Raw genomic sequence first — 22771 nt, forward strand, 5'->3', positions numbered from 1 at the left:
TGTACTTTGAAACAAAAAGGGTAATTTAACCAGTGTGGGTGTGGTTAGTAGTTTCTTCCTGCGTAATTATCTTAGACCATTATAGTCCTGCTTGCATATTTGAATCTTTTCTGTATTGTAATAAATAATCTTTAATGTCATACTACGACTGGGCTGATTACTGTTCTTATTGGATCTTGCAGTGGCTCCTCACATTATTCCTGTAAACAAAAGCGTATACCATCACAAACAGGTGTCCCGGGCTGGGTCATTCTTGCAGATCACATCAGCCAGATTTGTGATGAGAGAGGGAAAAAGAGTGAGAGCGAGAATAAAGAGACAGAACTAGAAAACTTCTAAAATTAGAATTCAAACTTTAATGCACTACCAATACTTATACTTATAAAATCAAATTAATGCGGAAGCTGGAATCTGAAACCAAAAGAGAAAATGCTGGAAAATCTCAGCAGGCCTGACAGCATCTATAAGGAGAGAAAAGAGCTGATGTTTTGAGTCCAGATGGCTCTTTGTCAAAGCCATCCTTATAAAGTAACTTGGTGTCAGAACGTTATTTGTCAATAATTAAGACAAATGTCCCATTTGTGCTGTGCACAGACTGTAAATGGCCAGCATTCTTATTTTTTTTCCCACTTGACAACTTGAGCAGCCTGTGCGTGCCTTCCAGGTTGTTACGCATCAGTGCGCATCTGTATCTTAAAGGGAACACGGATTAAAACTTAAAACACAAACTTAAAAATTTACTTGTGTTGAAATGGCCGAGTCTTAGCTTTTTTTTTGGTCGCGTTTAGGGTGTATTTATTACAAAAGTAATAGCAACTTCATACTGTTCAATGGATGACAACTCAGAGAGCAACTTCCTGATTTCTGTGGCTAACTGCACGTGATCTCAGGAAGTTGCTTTCCGATTTAATAATGGTGAATAAAAATCTATCTGGTTTAAATCTTGCAATGAAATGTGAGATGTTTGCAAACTTGTTATTTATAACTGCAAAATCCAGATCGTAATCTTTTTCAAAACGTTTCCACAAGTTGTGTTGGAAGAGAGGGAAGTGATTTTGAAATCTTGGAAATTATTCCATCTAGAGATAATATGTGTTTCATTCTTGCTCTCAAATAGTAACATACACCTTAATTTAAATGCAATGCAAAGTACAGCAGCTGAAAGTTTTAGCAGAAAGTAGATAATGGGCCACCTCAGCCTAAAAATTGAAGAAAACCATAACTGCTTTTTAATTAAACATTGTGAGAAATGCTAACAGTTTAAATTAAATATCAATTGTCTCAACTCTCTCATCTTTTAACAGTTTGTGTTTAAAAACCAAGTAACATATGCATTCAATTAGCAGCAAATCCTCATAGAAATAAGTCTCTTTTCAAGCAAAATGATGCAAAATTAAGTGAGAATAGTGGTACTGCTCTTTCCTATATTGTAAAGATAACCTTAAAAAGACAGGAGATATCACAAACCAATATTCATTTGTAACTGTTCGTAACTGCTAGAGGCATTTCATTTTAAAGTGCTTTACATAATTTTAAGAATTTTGTATTATTTATAATGTATTAGCATTTTGCCCATTAAGATGAAATGATTCAGTGAAGCCTTAAACATAAATTTAGGAACCAGTTTAGAAATATTTGCCATCATTCTCTTGCACATTACTAATGGGTCACGTTAGGTGGAGATGCTTGCTTTTTTAGGTTTTTCTTGTTCATCACTAACCAAATTAAACAAGAGCTGCCAAACGGCTATGTGCCAGCAACATAGCATTGAGTTGTTTTTACATTGAAAGCCCAAGGATGTTGTAGAAGCAGCTCCTCTTCTACTTGAAAAAACAAATAGAATCAGTCTTTTTCTCCAAATTCCAGGTGTTGTCATGCTGGACCAACTCAGGCCAATTAACCTGCTGCAACAAGTCAACAATAGTACCGCTGAAATATGGTATTGTTAATAAATGGAGACTTGGTTCCAAGCTTTGTCCTTGGAACAATTCTCTCATGTTATTGTATGAGTTACACTAATCAATACTTACGTTCAACCTCAAACGGAAATGTATTGTTTTCTTCCACAAGGTTAGGAAATGGCAAAATCGTCACGTTATATTGTGTTTTAAACTTCAAACTCCGAAATGGATGTGATTTCAAAACCTGAAGACAAAACCAAAATTAAGTGAAATGCAGACAGAAACAGAAATCCTGCAAACTGGAAAAGTCATAGTTTACCCTCCACTTGTCCTAGCTGACAGCATCGTTTTCTTTCAAAGGTACTTGTGTCATTTTACTTTGAGAGCCTCAAAGCTACTGACCCTACAATGTTATCAGTAATTCTTTTGAAAACATACCATCCACCGAGAAGTATTCATATTTGTGGAACATCTTTAACCTAGATAAATAGCCCATGGTACTTCACAAGCATTGCCAAACAAAATGTCATGTCAATCATTCATCAATAACAAGACTTATATCTGATTAAGCAGTGTTTAATCCACACCCACTTCAGGAGGGAATGTTTCCCCTCTAACTCATGCCAAAAATACCAACTCATAGGGCCAATGGCATTTTAGCCTAAGAAGGTGTCCCCAGTAGCTCACCGGGTGCTTATCCCTCTGTAAACTGCAAGGGACAGCGAGTGGCTGGAGGGTGTGGCAAATATACTAACCGAGACTGATCCAGTCCTCTCCGAATCCCCATACACTTTCCAGCAAGAGTAACTGTGACACTAGCCAGGATCCAGAATCCAAGGTGGCATCCTGCCTTCCATTGCAAAAAAGATACTGAACAGCAGCACAGAAGTAACTCAGCACTGACAAGGAATCAAACAAGACTTCAGGGAGAAACAGGGGTGGGAATTTTCTAGCCTTCCGCCACAGGGATTGTGGCAAGCCAGCCAAAGATCCACTGCCTATTAATGAAACTGGACAACCTTGCTGTGGGTGAAATCCCACCCAGGGGACATATTCTCCCAAAGTGAGAGCAGATTATTTGTGATTGTATTTTTTGCACAAGAACATAAGAAACAGGGGCAGTAGCAGGCCATTCAGTCCTTTAGACCCGTCATTTAGTGAAACTATGGTTGATCTTCCACTTCAACTCCACTTTCTTGCCTGATCCCCAAATCCATTACAGTCCAGAAGTCTATCAATCTCAGCCTTTAATTTCCTCTACAAATGCACATAATCAGCCTTGTGAAGTAGGGAATTTCAATGATGCACAACGAACGGTGAAGAGATTTTTCCTCATGTCAGTTCAAAATAGATGAACCCTTACTTCCAGACAAAGACCCCTCTTTCTAGGCACTAAAGTCAGAGCAATACATTCATCCCGTCAAGCTTTCTCAGAATTTGAAATGTTCCAATGAGATCACTTCTCATTCTTCCAAACTCAGTTCTATCAATACTTCCTAACAGGAGGACACTCTCACCCCATGAATCAATCCACTGTACCTTAACTGCTTCCCCATCTAAGGCTAATGTTAATTAAGGATAATGCTCTGTTCTGTGTGGAGACCAAAACTGCATTTTCTGGCTGTTCAAGCCCTGCTGCTGCAAGGAAGGATAGAGAATGAGGCACTCAGCCAAATCTCCATTCACTGTAGCGGGCCCAGAGAATCCCATTGGTATAAACGGCTGGGAAGTTCCAGCTCAGGTAGAATCTCACCAATTCCCCATACAATTGCAGGAAGACTTTCTTGCTCTTATTCTGCAATTCTTTTGTAATAAAGGTCATCATGCCATTTGCCTTCCAAATTGCTTTTTTTAGCTGCATGTTAACTTTGTGTTTCTTGTACAAGGAAACGGAAATCCCTCTTAAGACCAACATTTAATAGTTTCTGTTTTAAAAAAGGCATGGATAAAAGATTGGCTAGCTAACAGGAAACAGAAGGTGGCCATATATAGGTCTCTTTCTGGTTAGCGGGATGTAACAAGTGGTGTGCCACAAGGATCAGTAGAGAGACTTCAACTTTATACAATTTATATAAACTTGTATATTATAAACTTATGAAGGGAACCAAGGTATGATTGCTAAATTCATTGATGATACAAAGAAAAATGGGAAAATAAGTTGTGAAGACACAAGGAGACTACAAGGAGATGTAGATAGGTCAAACAAGTGGGCAAAGATCTGGCAAATGCTATATAATGTGGAAAAATATGAAATTACCATTTTGGCAAGAACAATAAAAGAACATGTTACCTAAATGGTGAGAGATTGCAGTGCTCCGAGATTCAGAGGGACCCGGATGCTCCATTACATGAATCACAAAAGGCTGGAAGCAGCTACAGTAAGGAAAGCTAAAATAACGTTATCATTTATTGAGAGGGGTAATTGAATATAAAAGTAGGGAGGTTATGCTTCAGTAGTACAGGACACAGGTGAGACCACATCTGGAGTACTGTGTACCGTATTGGCCTCTTTATTTAAGGAGGAATGTAAACACATTAACAGTCAGAGAAAGTTAACTATACTAACACCAGGAATAGGTGGGTTGCCTTATGTGAAAAGATTGGTTAATCTAGACCTGTATCTGCTGAATTTTGGAAGACCAAGAGGTGACTTGATTGAAACATGTAAGATCCTGAAGGGTCTTTACAGGGTGGATGTGGCAAGGATGTTTCCTCTTGTGGGAGAATCTCAAACTAGGGGATCACTGTTTAAAAATAAGGGGCCTTTCATTTAACAGAGCACCGAGAAGACTTTTTTCCTCTCAGAGCATAGTGAATCTTTGGAACTCCCTTTCTCAAAAGGCAGTGAAAGTTGAGTATTTGAATGTTTTCAAAGCAGAGATAAATAAATTCTTGATAAACAAGGGTGTGGAAGGTTATCAGGGTAGGTGAGAACGTGGAGTTGAGTTTACAGTCAAATAAACCATGATCTTATTGAAAGACAGAGCAGACTTGAAATGTGCAGTGGCTTAACTGTTTGAATGCAAAATATACATTTGTTTTCAATTTTTACCAAAAGTAAAGAACTTCACATTTCTCACATTATACACCTCTCAACTTCTTGCTTCCTCACTTAACTATCTACACCTCCTTACAGTCTGTGTCTGCCTCATAACTTACTTTCCCACTTAGCTTTATACTGTAAGCGAACCTGGATCGTCAGCACATTCAGATGAGTCATTAATATAGATTGCAACTATCTGAGGCTCACCACTGAGCCTGGCATTGTTCCATTAATAACAGCCTGCCAACCTGAAGATGATAAATGCATTTCTACTTTGTTTTCCATCCTTTAACTGATCTTCTGTCCATGCTATTATATTACCCCGAACCCCTAGAGCCTTTATATTTGTGAAGCTATCTATTTTCATGGCACCTCATCAAATGTCTTTTGAAATTCAGAGTATGCTACATTCACTTTCCTATCTATCTACCCTGCTAGCTACACCCTCAAGAAGCCCTAACAAATTTGTCAGATGTGACTTCCCTTTCAAAAAAGCATAATTGACTCTGTCTAATCATAAGTGACCTGTGACCACTTCCTTAATAATGAATTCCAGCATTTTCCCAAGAACTGATGGCAAGCTATTAGACCTGTAGTTCCTGATTTTCACTTTCCTTCCTTTCTTGAATAGTGGTGTTACATTTGCTACATTCCAATCCACTGACACAGTTCCAAAGCCATGGGAATTTTGGAAGATCACAAACAGTACATCCACAATCTCTGTGCTCACCACTTTTTAGAACTCTAAGGATGTAAGCTATCATGTCCAGAGGACTTGTCAGTTACCAGTCCTGTTAATTTCTCTATTACTTTCTCTTTATGAATATTAATTACTTTTAAATTCCTCAGTCTCATCAGGCCATTGATTCTCCAGCATTTCTGATGTTTTGTGTCTTCTCTTGTGATGACAGTCACAAAATACTTAACATATTTTACATCACTTTATTCCCCATTATCACTTCTCCTGGTTTGGTCTCTAATTGACCTACATTTACTTTTGCTGTTCTCTGCCTTTTTACATTTTGTTTTACATATTAAAATGTACTTTAATATTTCTGGAAAGTTTACTATCATGTTCTATTTCTGCTTTTATCAATCTTTTAAAGTTCAAGTTTATTTATTAGTCACAAGTAAGCTTACATTAATACTGCAATGAAATTACTGTGAAAATCCCCTAGTTGCCACACTCCGGCGCCTGTTCGGGTACACGGAGGGAGAATTTAGCATGGCTAATGTACCCTAATAGGCACGTCTTTCAGACTGTAGGAGGTAACAGGAGCACCCAAAGGAAGCCCACGCAGACATGGGGAGAACTGCAAACTGCACAGACAGTGACCCAAGGCGGGAATTGAACCTGAGTCCCAGGCACTGTGAGGCAGCAGTGCTAATCACTGTACCTCCATGCCACCCATCATCCCATTTTGATCATCCTTTGCTGGCACCTAAAACTCTCCCTATTCTCATGCTTACAACTCTTCCCTGCATTGGTATAAGCCTCTTTTAATCTAATATTTCCTTGGACGTAAATGGATCTCCTTCCTTTGTAGTTTTATTTCTTGATGAAATGTAAATTCATTGGGTGTGAAATATTTATTCAAACTTTCATCATTACTCATTGCTTATCTGCCATTATATATCAATCAGAATTCTCAATCTGCCTTAGCCAATTCACCCTCACACTCTTCCAAATTGAATACTCTAGTTTGTGACTTGTATACGATACTCTCAAACTCAATGCAAAGTTCTTAGAATATGATCACTCTTTCCAAGAGAATTCCTTACTGCAAGGTTGCAAACAAACCGTGTTTCTTTCCACAAAACCACCTTCCCTCATTGGTTCTATCACATATTGTTTTATGGGATTGTCTCCAGTAACCCAGCCTCCCAACTACTTCTGCTGATTTGATTTGTCCAGCGTATATGAAGATTAAAGTGCCCTCTAATTATTGCACTGTCCATGTTACAGTGCCTATTAATTCTTGATTAACACACTGTCCAACAGTATAACTGCTAGGGATCTGTAAAATACTCCCACTGGCATTTTCTGACCACTGATATTTCTCACCTTTACCCAGAGATTCCACTTCATGTTTTTCTGACACATTGCTGTCATTGGGCGGGGTTTTCCACACAACCTTCCTGCAGTGTGTTTTGCAGTGGCGGCGTTGGCCCATCATTGGGTAGTGGCAGGATCATCCGCTGTTGTCAACAGGGTTTTCCCAATGAATGCACCCCTTGCAGCCGGGAAACTCATGGTAGGGTGCGCCACTGGTGGGATCACAAGATCCCACTGACGTGAATGACTGGAAAGTTCTGGCGATTAGGTTGTCCTTTATTATGAGGGCTACCCCCCTCCTTTTCATTTTGTCTTGACTTTTTGAAGCACCAAATATCCTGCAATATTCAGTTTCCGATTTTGGGCACATGCAACGACTTAGAAACATGGAACGGTACAGCAAGTACAGGCCCTTCGGCCCTTGACGTTGTGCCGAGCTACGTCCAAACCCAAGATCAAGCTATACCATTCCCTATCATTCTATGTCCAAACCTAAGATCAAGCTATCCCACGCCCTATCATTCTGGTGTGCTGTATGTGCTTATCCAATAATCACTTGAATGTTCCTATCGAAACATATAACTTCCCTGCAACTGTTATTAGATCAAACCCACGTCACCGTTTGAGCCATTAATTTGTCTACCTTGTTACAAATCCTGTTATTCCCTGACTTTACATGATTCATTGATGCACTATTACTGTTCAACATTTTGTTCCTTCATGCTCTGTTTATCTTCACCCAACATGCTCTGCGGCCTCAAATTTTCGTGTTTGATTCATAAATCTTCCCTCATTTGAGCTCTCCATCCTCACCCCACCTAGTTCATTTAAAGCCCTATAATAAGATTCACTTGGACCCTGGACCCAGCCTGGTGTAAGCGGAGCCTGTTGAATGGAACAGCTCCCTCTTTCCCTAGGAATGAAAATGCTTGTCACCCACACCACTCTGACACCCTAATCAACTCTCTGATCTGTTTGACCCAATGCCAATTTGGGTAGGGCTCAGCTAGTAATCCAGAGATTATCATCTTTGTGGTTCTTTCAATTTCAGCACTAGCTCCTCAAACATCTTCTGTGGAAGCTCATTCTACCTACATCATTGGTTTCTACACGAATCAGGCCAACTGGACCTTCATCCACCCACTCCAAGCTCTTTTCCAGTTGCACTATGTCACCCTTAACCCTGGCGCAAAGCAGGTAACACAAACTTCAGAATTCCCAGTAATGGTTGCAGGGAACATTTTGTATCCCTATGATCATACTGTTAGCTACACTACCACATTCTGTTTCACTCTTTGCATCCCCAGTCCCCATGCCCGGGTCTCCACAACCCTCCCACTTGCTGCCCATGTGACTGAAAACCAGGTTGGCCCGTACATTTACCAAATGTATTGTCAAGGATGTCCTACAGAGTCCAAAGATGTGCGGGTTAGGTTGATTGGCCATGCTAAGTTGCCCCTTAGTGTCCCGGGATGCGTAGGTTAGAGGGGTTGGCTCTAACCTACTAAAAATATGTGGGGTTACGGGGCTAAAGCCTAGGTGGGACTGTTGTCAGTGCAGACTCGATGGGCCAAATGGCCTCTTTCTGCACAGTCGGGATTCTATAATTCTATGATGTCTGTTCCTTTTCTCCTTGCCTATTCTTTGGTAGGAATTTAACTCAGATAAAGCAACCACATAACTTCAATATAATCGTTGAATTTTACAACGCAATGGCGGAGGAAGGAGGGGAACAATGAGGTTGGAGGGGGCTGTTAAAAAATGTCCAGCTGGTAATAACAACGGTCATAAATTTCTAGACTGTAACAACTTTCACACACATGCTAACCGCAAAATCAGATCCAAACTGTACCGAGTTAAATCAACAGATTAAAAAAAAACTGGCACAGGCTTTAAACAGCTGACAACTGAAGAGTCATAAGCTTACAATACACAAAAAATGATACACAGACTTAAGAACTTTAAACCCTTCCAACATTCCTTCAATCATCATGACTAGAAAAACAACAACGACACGAAAGCCTGAAGGGGGAAATGCAAATGTTAAAGACAAAATCAAAGTGATGGATTTTCAGGGTGTTTAGGTGTTAGTATGAACATGTTTCTATCTTCTCCACTCTAACCCGATGCTCTGTGTCCCTGCAGGAAGATTTCCGTGTATGCTTTGCAGCAGCCAGATTCACTTAAAATAGGAACAGGATTTGGGCAGGAACAGCAATGGGGGCAGAATAACTCAACTCCTGACTCCCCAAAGCCTGTCCACCATTTACCAGGCATATCTCAGGAGTGTGATGGAATATTCCTGGATGAATGCAACTCTAACACTCAAGAAGCTCGACACTGTCCAGAACAAAGCAACTTGTTTGATTGATTGGCATGCCACCCACCACCTTAAATATTCACCCCTTCCACTACCAACACACAGTGCCTGTATGCAAGATGTACTGCAGCAACTCATCAAGACTCCTCAAGACAGCTCCTTCCAAACTCTCAAACTCTGTCACATAGAAGGTCAAGTGCAGCAGATGATTTGGAATATAATTAACTGCAAAGTTCCCCTCCAAGCCACACACTATCCAGACTTGGAATATTACTATTCCTTCACTGTCACTGGGTCAAAATCCTAGAACTTCCTTCCGAACAGCACCAAGCGTACCCACACCATGTGGACTGCAGCAGCCCATCACCTTCTTAAGGGCAATTAGAAGTGGGCAACAAATGCTAGCATAGCCAGCAATGCCCACATCCCATAAAAAAACCCAGCTTTTCTGCAGGCAATACTTTCCGAGTGCATCAGATTCACTCATAATGGGTTACATTTAAACTTTTATTGCAAATTTTAATTAATAGATTTGGCAAAAAGAGAAATTTGACAGTGTATAGATACACTATTTTTAAGCAAAGTATGATAAATTAGTAAGTATTTCTATCTATTGGAAGTCTTATGCAATCTTCACTAATCAAGGAGTCAGTGAATGGGTTTCATCCACCAAGTAAGCTGCTGTATTTTGCGGTATTTTTTAATTTTAATGTTAGATTTTCCGAAACCTCCTTCCGAATCTCTAGGCATGCCCTCTGATTAATACACAGGTGATTTCACAATAAATCTGCTGCATAAATTTCACAACTGGTGATCCTTCTGTGTTTGAGCAGCGTTTATAAGATCTTGGAGCACAACAACAATTGATGTCCGCTACCGCTGGAATAAAACTTAATCCTAACTAAACTAAATTCCTACATAACATTGAAAGAAGGAGTTTTTTAATATCCTTTTTATTTATCCATGTGAGCATCACTGACAAGGCTGGCATTTATTGCCCATACCTAATTTCCCATGAGAATATGGTGCAGAACTACCATCTTAAAATGCTGCAGTACTACCATCTTAAAATGCTGCAGTGTATGTGGTGACAGAACTCCCGTAGTAGGAAGCTCTAGGACTTAGACTCAGTGAAAATGGGGAAAGGTGATGTCCAAGTCAGGTAACTTGGAGGGGAGTGCTTCTGTGACGAATAGAATCATAAAATCCTGACTGCAGATGGAAACCATTCAGCCCATCAAGTCTGCACTGACAACAATCCCATCCAGGCCCTATCCTCATAACCCCATGCATTTACGCTAGCTAGTTCCCCGGACACTAATGGGGAATTTAGCAAGGCCAATCCACCTAACCTGCACACCTTTGGACTGCGGGAGGAAACCAGTGTTGAGCCGATATTGAGCATTCCCTCCCAAAGGTACACCACTGGCACAGTGGTTAGCACTGCTGTCTCAGTGCCAGGGATCAATCCAGGTTCAATTACAACCTCGATTCACTGTCTGTGTGGTGTGGAGTTTGCACATTCGCCTGATGTCTGTATGGGTGTCGTTCAGGTTCCTCCCACACTCCAAAGATATGCAAGTTGGGTTGATTGGCCATGCTAAATTGTTCCTTACCGTCATAGGGACCAGCAGGCAGATGGGTGGGGTTACGGGGATAGGACCTGCATGGAATTGTGGTCAGTGCAGATTTGATGGGCCAAATGGCCTCCTTCTACACTGAAGGGATTCTTTGATTCCATCTGGCTGTAATGAGGGGCAAATCTGGGATGTTGGTTAACATGCATCTGTGAGAATGTGTGTGGGACACAACTCCCAAATTTGGCACAGGTCCAAAGGTATTTTAAGACGGTGACTTTACCGGGTTGGATGTGCCTTAGATATGTTCAAATTCAATGTCTGCATTGATACTGTGCTTTTATGTATGGCTTTAAATTAACTATGTGGCTTGCTCGGCCATTTCAGAGGGCAGTGAGAAAATTCTTGAGGGTCTAGAGTCACCTATAGGCCACATCAAGTAAGGACAATAGGTTTCCTTCCATAAAAGGTCATTAGTAAATCAGTTGGGTTTTCAATGACAAATGATAGCAGCTTGTTCACTATTCTTAAAACTCGCTTATCAAAATATGTTTAAGAGGCAGATGTGATGACGTGATAATGTCAGTGGACTAATAATCTAGAGATTCAGACTAAGACTCTAGGGATATGGGTTCAAATCCCACCATGGCAGCTTAAATAAATTCTGAAATTGTATACTCGTCTCAGTAACGGGAACTATCATTGATGGTGGTCATATGGGTAGCACGGTAACACAGTGGTTAGCACTGCTACCTCGCAGCCACAGGGATCTGGGTTCAATTCCAACCTTAGATGACTGTGGAGTTTGCACATTCTCCCTGCGTCTGTGTGGGTTTCCTATGGGTGCTCTGATTTCCTCCCACAGTTCAAACAAGGATGTGCAGGTTAGGTGGATTGACCATGCTAAATTGTCTCTTAGCATCTCAATATGTGTAGGTTAAGGGAATTAGCGGGGTAAGTAAGCGGTGTTATAGGGATAGGGCTTGGATGGGATGCTCTGTCAGAGAGCCGGTGCAGACATGTTGGCTGAATGGTTTCCTTCAGCACTGTGGGGATTCTTAAAACCTATCTCAGCTGCACCTGTGGAGAGAGAATTAAGAGTTAACATTTTGAGTCCATATGACCTCTTCAGAGCTCTAAAGAGCTATACGGACTTGAAACATTAACTCTCATTTTCTCCCTCACAGGTGCTGCCAAATCAGCTGGGTTTTTCCAACATTTTGTGTTTTTATTTCAAATTCCAGCATCAACAGTATTTTGTTTTTATAAAGACCTACATCATTCGCTAATATCTGCTGTTCTTACCTGCTGTGGCCTACATGTGACTCCAGAATCAGAGCAATTCTCTTCACTGCTCTTAGGGCAATTAGTGATGGGCAACCAATGTTCGCCTTGCCAGTGATGCCCAAGTGCATTAACAAAAATAAATAAATATAACTTTTAAAGCACCACGATTTGAACTTGTATAAACAGATTATTAGTCCAAGCGTCTGGATTATTAATCTAATAACATAACCACAATGCTGAGGCACGGATATAGATGCCAGTTTAAATAATGTAAGTTGCTCTTAAGAACCATTAAAGACATACATTGCAGCTGAGCCACATATAGATCAAGTCAGATGACCAAAATTTTGAATAAAGGATTGCCTTAAAGAAGGGATATGAAGTAGTGAGTTGATTTATTAGTATCACAAGTAGACTTGTGCAATGACGTTACTGTGAAAGTCCCCTAGTCGCCACACTCGGTGCCTGTCCAGGTACACTGAGGGAGGACTTAGCATGGTCAATGCACCTAATCAGCACGTCTTTGGACTGTGAGAGGAAACCGAAGCACCCAGAGGAAACCTACGCAGACATGGGGAGAACGTGCAGACTCCGAAATAAGCTGGGAAATAAACCTGGGTGCCTGGCAATGTGAGGCAGCAGTGTTCACCACTGTGCCAACCTGTGCCTTTTGCCAGTCCAACATCGGCATACCCACATCATGCCTTTTATTAAAAGGCAGAGCAGGTTTGAGGGACTCGCTGCTCCTTATTTGTATGTACTTTTAATTGCACAGCTTTTTATGCTGGTAAGCATTTTTTTTACCCATCCAAGCCAGCAATCAAACCTGGGTCTCTGGCACTGTGAGGCAGCAGTGCTCACTTTTGTGCTGCAGTGTAAGGAGAATATTCCAGAGTTTGGGGCTGTGGTAACTGAAAGCATGGCCAATGATGGTGTGCAGCTATTAAAATTGGGGATACTCATTTGAGTGCAGATATCTCAATGGGCTATGAGACTGCAATCATTACAGCATCAGGGTGGGTGGATGGGATGGTGGTGAGGCCATTGAATGATGAAACAAAGATAAGAGTTTTGAAGTCAAGATGTTGCTTGACCAGGAGCCAATGAGCACAGGGCTGATAGGCAAACAGGACTTGCTTTGAGTTAAGACGAGGGCAACAGAATTATGAGTGGCCTCAAAGTGCCCAGAGCATAGAATGTGGGAGACCATCTGAAATGTATTGGAATAATCAAATCTTGAAGCAACAAAGGGACGAATGAAGTTTCAACAGCAGATGAGCTGAGACAGGTGAAAAAATAATGGCTTCAGTCTTTCCAATATTTAAATTGGAGGAAGTTTCTGCTATGATTGGATATCAGGTAAGCAGTATGCTAATTCAGCAACAGCGGAGGAGTCGAGAGTTGTGTTGGTGAGATAAAGCTAGCCAGCAGGGTGGGGTGCGGTGGTGGTGTGTGTGTGTGTGTGTGTGCATACATGTGAAAACTAACAACACATCTTCAGATGGTGTTGCAGAGAATCAGCATGTACATGAAAAATAGAATCAATAGAAACAAATAGCTGGGTGTATTTTCAAGACCTTTATCCGATCTCAGGATTCAAAAGACAGTTACAAACCTCTCAAATCTTTATTTAGAAGGTAATATAACATTTATCTACAAACTCTCAGTCCAGCAGCAAATGTTGAGTCAATTTGCAAGATGAATCACAGTTGAGAGCCATTAAAAACTAATCAGATGCAATCAGCCTGTTTACTGAAAACTTTTAAAGCAACTGATAAATGTCAGGTTCAAAAGGTCTGAGAGCATTCGTCCTAAATTGCCGTAAAGGGCAGTTTACTTACAAGTGTTTTATTGAAATATGTGAGTCGTTTTCCTTCTTCCAAAACCAATGCCTGACACATTTTTTCAGCCCCAACTGTTTTAGCTTCTTGAAGTGTTATTCTGAAGCCTCTGATATATTCAATACCTAAGGAAAAATGCCAATATAAAAATATATATAAATGTGCAGCGTACAAAGAAATGGTGCGTAGACAAATAAATTGACATTTCTTTACAGGGACAAAGACAGAAACCATTTTAATAACTGGATGTGAGCAAGATGTCCAAATCCCACCAGTGGAAGGTATTGGGAGAGAAGGCTGTACAATTTATTTATAAAATAGGCAAACTATCTTCAGGAGGTATTCACAAGTAAATGTTATCGTAAAATCAAATGCCTCAGATTTTTCAGTTTGTGCACAAAAACATAGTGGAAAGGACAAAATAAGCTTTTGCTGTTTCATTAATGTGTCTAACTATCTAAATGAAAAAAACACCATCATCTGATGTTTGTTCCACAGGTGGATGTGCTTAGAAAATGTTAATCCAAAAATGGGTGTGTGTGTGTGTGTAACATTTGAATGTTTGTTTCTGTCTCCACTTGCTCTGCTGTTTTGTTTACTCCATTCCTTCCAACATACAGTTTCAATGGAACTCCCTTTTACATTGATCTTAGATCTGGCAAAAATCAATTTCCAAATAGAGAGGTCAAAATAGCAGATAATGGTCAGCATTGCTCATGGAAAAATCACATCAGTAACTCTTTGCTGTGCTTTCAGAGCTAGAATTTTACTTCAGTTTTAATGCTGTATCTTAGAAATGAGTTATTTCAGTTGAAAAGTCCGTCCATCCTCTTTCAATATAGTCATTGTTCTGCACTACATTCATTGCACCATTCTGCTTAATGCTGCAGAGGTAGATGTGTTCATCTGAATTACACTGGAGGGCCCAGGCAACAGGATAAAGAGAAACTAATACTAATGAGCAATACAGGAAATAGGACACAAGTATTTAAACAATCACAAAAACTTTATCATTCTTTCACATGAGAAAATAGATTTTTTTAAAAAAGACAACCTGTAGTTACCTAGACAATCAAATCTTTGCTTACAGTAAGCTGCCCAAGAATAAACATATGTCAAGTTATATTTAAGTTATAAATCGGCATGGTGGCACAGTGGTTAGCACTGCTGCCTCTCAGTGTTAGGGACATAAGAACATAAGAAATAGGAACAGGAGTAGGCCGTCCAGCCCTTCGAGCCTGCCCCGCCATTCAATAAGATCATGGCTGATCTTTCGTGTCTCAGTTCCACATTCCCGCCCTCTCCCCATAACCCTTAATCCCCTCGCTTATCAAAAACCCATCAACCCACGTCTTAAAAATATTTAGCGAGGCAGCCTCCACCACTTCAACTGGCAGAGAATTCCAGAGATTCACCACCCTTTGAGTGAAGAAGTTCCTCCTCAACTCCATTCTAAACCGCAACCCCCCCCCCCCCTTTATCTTGAGGCTGTGCCCCCTAGTCCTACTGTCCTTTCTGAGCGGGAAGAGTCTCTCCACCTCTATCCTATCCATCCCATTCATCATCTTATACGTCTCAATGAGATCTCCCCTCATTCTTCTAAACTCTAACGAGTACAAGCCTAGTTTATTCAGCCTCTCCTCATAGCTCAACCCCCTCAACTCCGGTATCAGCCTAGTAAACCTCCTCTGCACTCCCTCCAAGGCCAAAATATCCTTGCGTAAGTACGGCGACCAGAACTGCACACAGTACTCCAGCTGTGGCCTCACCCTGGGTTCAATTCCCAGCTTGGCTCATTGACTGTGTGGAGTCTGCAAGTTCTCCCCATGTCTGCATGGGTTTCCTCCCACAGTCCAAAAGACATGCTGGTTAGATGCACTGGCCATGCCAAATTCTCTTCAGTGTACTTAAACAGGCAAAATGACAAGTGTGTTCTAAATAATTTTCAGTTTTTACTTTTTCTTTTAAAATGTCTGTTTCATGATGGCCTCTTATAAACAAAGACCTTTTATTTGTAGTATTTTAATGGCAGCTTTAGTGAAGACATTCCAATTGGTTCATATTCCAAACAGAGGCCTGAAAGATCTTTCATTCAAACTCAGGTAATACCACACGGTCTCCAACAGATCCTATCTCAACAGCACGAGGAAGGTTCCAAAGTTGCCAGACTTGTTTTGCATGCTCCACTATATAGAACCTCACTTGTAATGGCGTGCAAACGACAAAAGGAAGATTTTGGAGCTGTTATCACCTGGAGGGGCCAGCTGCATTCCAGCTTCCCAAAGCCAAAAGGATCAATGTCAAAGGTGCGTGCCTGAACATTGTCTCATTTATCGCTTACGGGTTTTGCTGTGTTTTTGTTAGGCATCACATTACCAAGTCCAATATTACAACATCAAATGAATCAAAGTAGACTTGTTCCACTTTATTCAGTTAAAAGACCACAAAACAAATAGTTTATGCTTTATTTTTCTTTAAGGGAAAACAGAACTGCAGTTCAGTGAAACAACCGTATTTGGAACAAAGCTCAATGCACTTAAATAACCTTAACTTTTAATAAAATAATTCTCCAAATGCACCATGGGCAACCTTGCTGCAGGGACCTGGCTTGGAGACTCTGTGGAATTTGCATGTTCTCCCCGTGTCTGCAAGGGTTTCCTATGGATGGCCAGGTTTCCTCCCATAGTCCAAAGATGTGCAGGTTAGGTGCATTGGCCATGTTAAATTACCCCTTGGTGTCCCAGGATGCATAGGTTAGAGAGATTAGCAGGGTAAATAGGTGGGATTACAGGGATAGGGCTTGGGTGGGATTGTTGCCAGTGCAGACCTGAGGGGTCGAATGGCCTCCTTCTGCACTGTAGGGAATTCTATGATTTCTATGATGAGAGCTAAATTATCAACATTCATTTTAGAACGTACACTAGTCTTGATCAGCACAGCTAGGAAGGACTTGAAGGTTTTGAAAGGATGCAGAGCATTTTTTTTTAACCAGAGTGGGGCAAGATGAGAGTGTGAGGTTAGATTAGAGAAGCTGGGGTTGTTTTTGTTGCAGCCACAGAGATTGAGGTAAGATTCAATAGCGTTTAAAACCCTTGTTAACGGATGTGTGTGTTAAAGAATGTTAGAAGCAGAGTGCTCTGACCTGAGATAGCTATACTATGTTCCTGTTAAAAGAGGAGTCTGCAACTGTAGGAGATTTAAAGTGACAACCTTTCCAGTAGTAAATGGAAGGCCCAATAAATCTCATTCTGCATATACATTTTTGAAGCTGTACTGAGACCAAGTGGTAATCCTCCAATTTTTGATAAGAATCTGCCTTGAATTTTTGGAATACAAGTCAAATGGATGCAGAGGGAAACTGGAGCCAAGGCAGTTTATTTAGAGTCGTGTTCATTGTCCTTTCATCCTTAATGTAACTGACTATTTAACATGGTTATTAGCATTCATGTTCTTTGATTTTTGTGCAATAAAATTCTTTTGATTTAAATCGTGAACTTAGCGGCTTCATTATTTTAGTAAATACCTGGGCTTCAGATTTGAAGAAACGCGTCACTGGCTCTACCCAGATCACAATAATAGACACTTGAGGGAAGTAAACATGCAAGGTCATGGGGATAGAGCAGGAGAATGGGTATAACTAAATTGCTATACCAAAAACTGTCATGGACTGGATAAGCTGAATGGCCTTATTCTTTGCTGTGATGGTTCTTGGACTGATTGAACCAGATGCATCATTACTGATAATTAAGCGATGGAAGACGACACTATTTTATATCAGCTTTATTTATTGAAAAGTTGGTTATATTCCTGGTTTCAAATCATCGTTAACTGTCATTAACATAAATTGCAAAAGTCTGATTTGAAGTTCGATCTTTTTACAAGTTATGATGTATAGATGGAACCCTTAGAGCTAGGCTGTTTCGTTGCGAGACTGCTGTGCTTTTGTTCCTCCGAACCCTGAAATCACTACAAATGTGTTGACATCCTTTCTGAAAATACTGCCCGTTTACATCATTCCACCTGTTGTGCTCCCGCTGCTACGAAGGTAGAGAATTTGGCAGCAAGTTAAATCTTCGTTCGCTGCAGCAGGCTGGGAAAATCCCGCTGGCGAGAAAGGATGGAAAATTCCTGCCATTATCTTTTCTATTGTGTTTAAGGACTTCAGGAACAAAAACTGGTCTAGTTAGGCCTCTCCACTCCTTCATAGCTCCTTTTTCAGACAAGTTGTCCTAATATTGCCTTCAGTAAAAATGTTGTTTAGTAAGGCTCCTGTGAAGCACATGGTGTTTTATTAGATTAAAAGAACTGCGTAAACGTGAGTAGTTGTGCGACATAGGGAAGAAAGATAACTCAGCGAACTAGGATTAAACCTGAGACCTTCTGGAGTTCAATGAACTAATGAAGGAGCCAATGTTATTTTAGTTAGATGATTGAAATACAGCTATATACTGTACTTCAGTAACAACCTTTCGTAAATTCCATGTTCTCCAAATTCTGAGTAATATAAGCAAACTTAAGTGAAAGATTTGCTCCTGTCTTTCATTTTCCTTGGATCTCGCCATCACATGCACCATTCCAGACTGAAAAAAGTATGACTGGCACTCAAGTCTGCAATGCTGAACACTTATCTCTGGATTACTACCTGAACCATGCACAAATTGGTGCAGGGTAAATAGGATTAAGGAGATGAATGTGTGGCTCAAGGATTGGTGTGGGGGCAATGGGTTCAAATTTATGGGGCATTGGCACCAGTGCTGGGGCAGATGGGACCGTCTTTGTCTGAATCGTGCTGGGACCAGAGTCCTGGCTAATCGTATAACTAGGACTGTAGATAGGGCTTTTGGGGGTGGGGGGCAGAGGGGGTAACGTGTGCAGATAAATGTTGGGGATGTTCCACTAATTAAAAGGAGTAGGGGGCATAAGAGAGGTAGAGAGGTTGGTAGTGTTTCTACAAATAAGGTCCAGATAAAGGCTGGTATAAAGACACTTCAACTGAATGCACGAAACAAAGTGAATATGATATAGTGGCCATTACGGAAATGTGGTTGCAGGGTGACCGGGAATGGGAACTGAATATCCAGGGGTATCAGGTGTTTAGGAAGGATAGATGGGAGGAAAAAGGGGGTAGGGTAGCTCTGTTAATTAAGGATAATATCAGGGCGGTAGTAAGAGAAGATATAGGCTCCAAAGAGCAAAACGTGGAATCGTTGTAGGTGGAGATAAGGAATAATAAGGGGAGAAAGACGCTGGTGAGTGTGGTCTATAGGCCCCCAAATAATAACTTTGAGGTGGGGCAGGCTATAAATAAACAAATAATTGATGCGTGCAGAAATGGAATGGCAATAATTATGGGGGATTTTAGTCTGCAAATTGATTGGATGACCCAAGTTGAACACGGTGGGCTTGAGTTCTTGGAATGCTGTCGGGATAGTTTCCTTGAACAGTATGTAATGGAACCTACAAGGGAGCGAGCTATCTTAAATCTGGTACTGTGTAACAAGGCAGGTAGAATTAGGGATCTTCTTGCGAGGGATCCTCTTGGGATAAGTGATTATTGTATGGTTGAATTTCTGATGCAGATGGAGGATGAGAAAGTAGGGTCACGAACCTGTAACCTCTGTTTGAACAGAGGGGAGTATGATAGGATGAGGGCGGAATTGGCGAATGTAGATTGGGGGTGCAGATTGGTTGGTCGGACGGCTGAGAAACAGTGGAGGATTTTTAAGGAGATCTTTTTCGGTACTCAGCAGAAATATATTACGATGGTAAAGAAGGACTGTAGGAGAAGGGATAACCAGCCATGGTTATCAAAGGAAATAAAGGAGAGTATTAAATTAAAAGCTGATGCGCTCAGAGCAGCTAAAAATAGTGGACGATTAGAAGATTGGGAAAGATTTAAAAAACAACAAAGAATGACTAAGAAGGTGATAAAGAAAGGAAAGATAGAGTACTAAGCTAAACTAGCTCTAAATATAAAAAAAGATAGTAAAAGTTTTTACAAATATGTAGAGGAGGAGACTGGCCAGAGTGAATGTTGGACCCTTGGAGGACGAGTGGGGGGATTTAACGGTGGGTGATGAGGAAATGGCTGAGGCTTTAAATAAGTTTTTTGTGTCGGTCTTCATGCAGGAGGACACAAATAGCTTGCCGGATATTAAAGATAGAAGGATGGTAAGAGATGAGGTCCTTAATGCGATTACTGTCACTAGAGAGGTAGTGCTTGGTAGACTAATGGGACTGAAGGTAGACAAGTCCCCAGGACCAGATGGAATGCATCCCAGGGTTCTGAAAGAAATGGCAGAAGAAAGAACATAAGAACATAAGAAATAGGAGCAGGAGTAGGCCATCTAGCCCTTCGAGCCTGCCCCGCCATTCAACAAGATCATGGCTGATCTGAAGTGGCTCAGTTCCACTTTCCCGCTTTCTCCCCATAACCCTTAATCCCCATGCCTACCAAAAACCTATCTACGCGCATCTTAAATACATTTAGCGAGGTAGCCTCAACCACTTCAACGGGCAGAGAATTCCAGAGATTCACCACCCTTTGAGTGAAGAAGTTCCTCCTCAACTCCATTCTAAAGTGCCCCCCCCACCTCTTATCTTGAGGCTGTGCCCTCTAGTCCTGCTGTCCTCTGAGCGGGAAGAACCTCTCTACCTCTACCCTATCCATCCCTTTCATCATCTTATACGTCTCAATGAGATCTCCCCTCATCCTTCTAAACTCTAACGAGTACAAGCCCAGTCTATTCAGCCTCTCCTCATAGCTCAACCCCCTCAACTCCGGTATCAGCCTAGTGATAGCGGATGCCTTAGTAATTATTTATCAAAATTCGCTGGATTCTGGGGGAGTGCCGGAAGATTGGAAAACGGCTAATGTTACGCTGCTGTTTAAAAAGGTAGCAGACAAAAGGCAGGGAATTATAGGCTGGTTAGTTCAACGTCTGTAGTTGGAAAAATGCTAGAATCCGTTATCAAAGAAGAAATAGCGAGGCACCTAGAAAAGAACAGTTTGATCAAGCAGACTCAGCACAGATTCATTAAGGGGAAGTTGTGTTTAACAAATTTATTGGATTTCTACGAGGATGTGACTAGTGCGGTAGACAGAGGGGAACTGGTGGATGTGGTGTTTTCAGATTTCCAGAAGGCGTTTGATAAGGTGCCTCACAAAAGGTTGCTGCAAAAGGTTAGGGTGCACGGAGTTGGGGGTAAGGTGTTAGCGTGGATAGAGGATTGGCTGTCTAATGGGAAGCAGAGAGTTGGAATCAATGGGTGCTATTCTGGTTGGCAGTTGGTGACTAGTGGAGTGTCGCAGGGTTCGGTGCTGGGGCCTCAACTGTTTACCATTTACATAGATGATCTGGAGAGGGGGGAGCTGGGTGTAGGGTGACGAAATTTGCTGATGACACGAAGATGAGTGGAAAAGCAAATTGCGTGGAAGGTGCGGAAAGTCTGCAGAGGGATCTGGATAGGCTAAGCGAGTGGGCAAGGACCTGGCAGATGGAGTATAATATTAGCAAATGTGAGGTTATCCACTTTGGCAGCAATAATAGGAGGAGGGATTATTATTTAAAAGGCGAAAAGCTGCAGCATGCTACAGTGCAGAGGGACCTGGGGGTCTTTGTGCACAAGTCGCAAAAACCCAGTCTGCAGGTGCAGCAGGTGACCAAGAAGGTGAATGGAATGTTGGCCTTTATAGTGAGGGGGGTAGAATATAAAAGCAGGGAGGTCTTGCTGCAACTGTACAGGGTACTGGTGAGGCCGCAGCTGGAGTACTGTGTGCAGTTTTGGTCGCCGCATTTGCGGAAGGATATATTGGCCTTGGAGGAAGTGCAGAGAAGGTTCACTAGGCTGATACCGGAGATGAGGGGGTTAGCCTATGAGGAGAGACTGAATAGGCTGGGTCTGTACTCATTGGAGTTTAGAAGGCTGAGGGGGGATCTTATAGAGACATAAGGGATAATGAAGGGGATAGATAGGGTAGAGGTAGAGAGATTCTTCCCACTTAGAAAGGATAGCAGAACTAGAGGGCACAGCCTCAAAATAAGGTGGGGGGGGGGGCGCAGTTTAGATCAGAGTTGAGGAGGAACTTCTTCACTCAAAGGGTGGTGAGTCTCTGGAATTCTCTGCCCGTTGAAGTGGTGGAGGCTACTTCGCTGAATATATTTAAGTCATGAGTAGATAGGTTTTTGGTAGACAAGGGAATTAAGGGATATGGGGAGAAAGCGGGAAAGTGGAACTGATCCACTACAGATCAGCCATGATCTTATTGAATGGCGGGGCAGGCTTGAACGGCTAGATGGCCTAGCCCTCCTCCTATTTCTTATGTTCTTATTCACATCACATGCCATCGCTGAGATAGAATACCAAGTTCAATATTTCAACATTTAGAAGATAGAATAGAATGGAATCATAGAATGATTATAACACAGAAGAATATCATCATGCTCACGCCAGCTCTGTACAAGAGAATCTCAGCTGGTCCCTCTTCCCTACCATTCCCTGTAATCCAGCAATTTTTTTTCTCCAGCTGCTTCATCCAATCCCTTATTTGAAAGACACGACTGAATCTGTCTCCATCTGACTCTCAAGCACAGCATTCCACATTGTAAGCGCTTGCTGTGTAAAAAAAAATCTCTCTCGTGTGGTTTCTGTTCTTTCTCCTTGTGTTAGTGTTCTCTGGTTCTCCGCCCTTCAGCCAGTGGGGCAAGTATAACATCAGGGTCTGTACCAAAACTGGATGTCTTAT

General features: G+C 41.4%; 1 protein-coding gene across 2 annotated transcripts in view; it reads right to left on the reverse strand.

The window, feature by feature from the left end:
* il17rd (interleukin 17 receptor D) overlaps positions 1 to 22771 on the reverse strand; it is an 86023-nt gene that overhangs the window by 26181 nt on the left and 37071 nt on the right. For both annotated transcript variants that reach the window (XM_080186299.1, XM_080186298.1), the window contains 2 exons: positions 14026 to 14150; positions 2031 to 2145 (listed from right to left, as the gene is read on the reverse strand). In XM_080186299.1, the coding sequence (XP_080042425.1) occupies positions 2031 to 2145; positions 14026 to 14150 (240 nt within the window). The remainder of the gene's footprint in view (positions 1 to 2030; positions 2146 to 14025; positions 14151 to 22771) is intronic.

Source organism: Carcharhinus amblyrhynchos, chromosome 3 (genome assembly GCF_965287045.1).
Source record: "Carcharhinus amblyrhynchos chromosome 3, sCarAmb.v2.hapA, whole genome shotgun sequence".
Taxonomy (NCBI): Eukaryota; Metazoa; Chordata; class Chondrichthyes; order Carcharhiniformes; family Carcharhinidae; genus Carcharhinus; species Carcharhinus amblyrhynchos.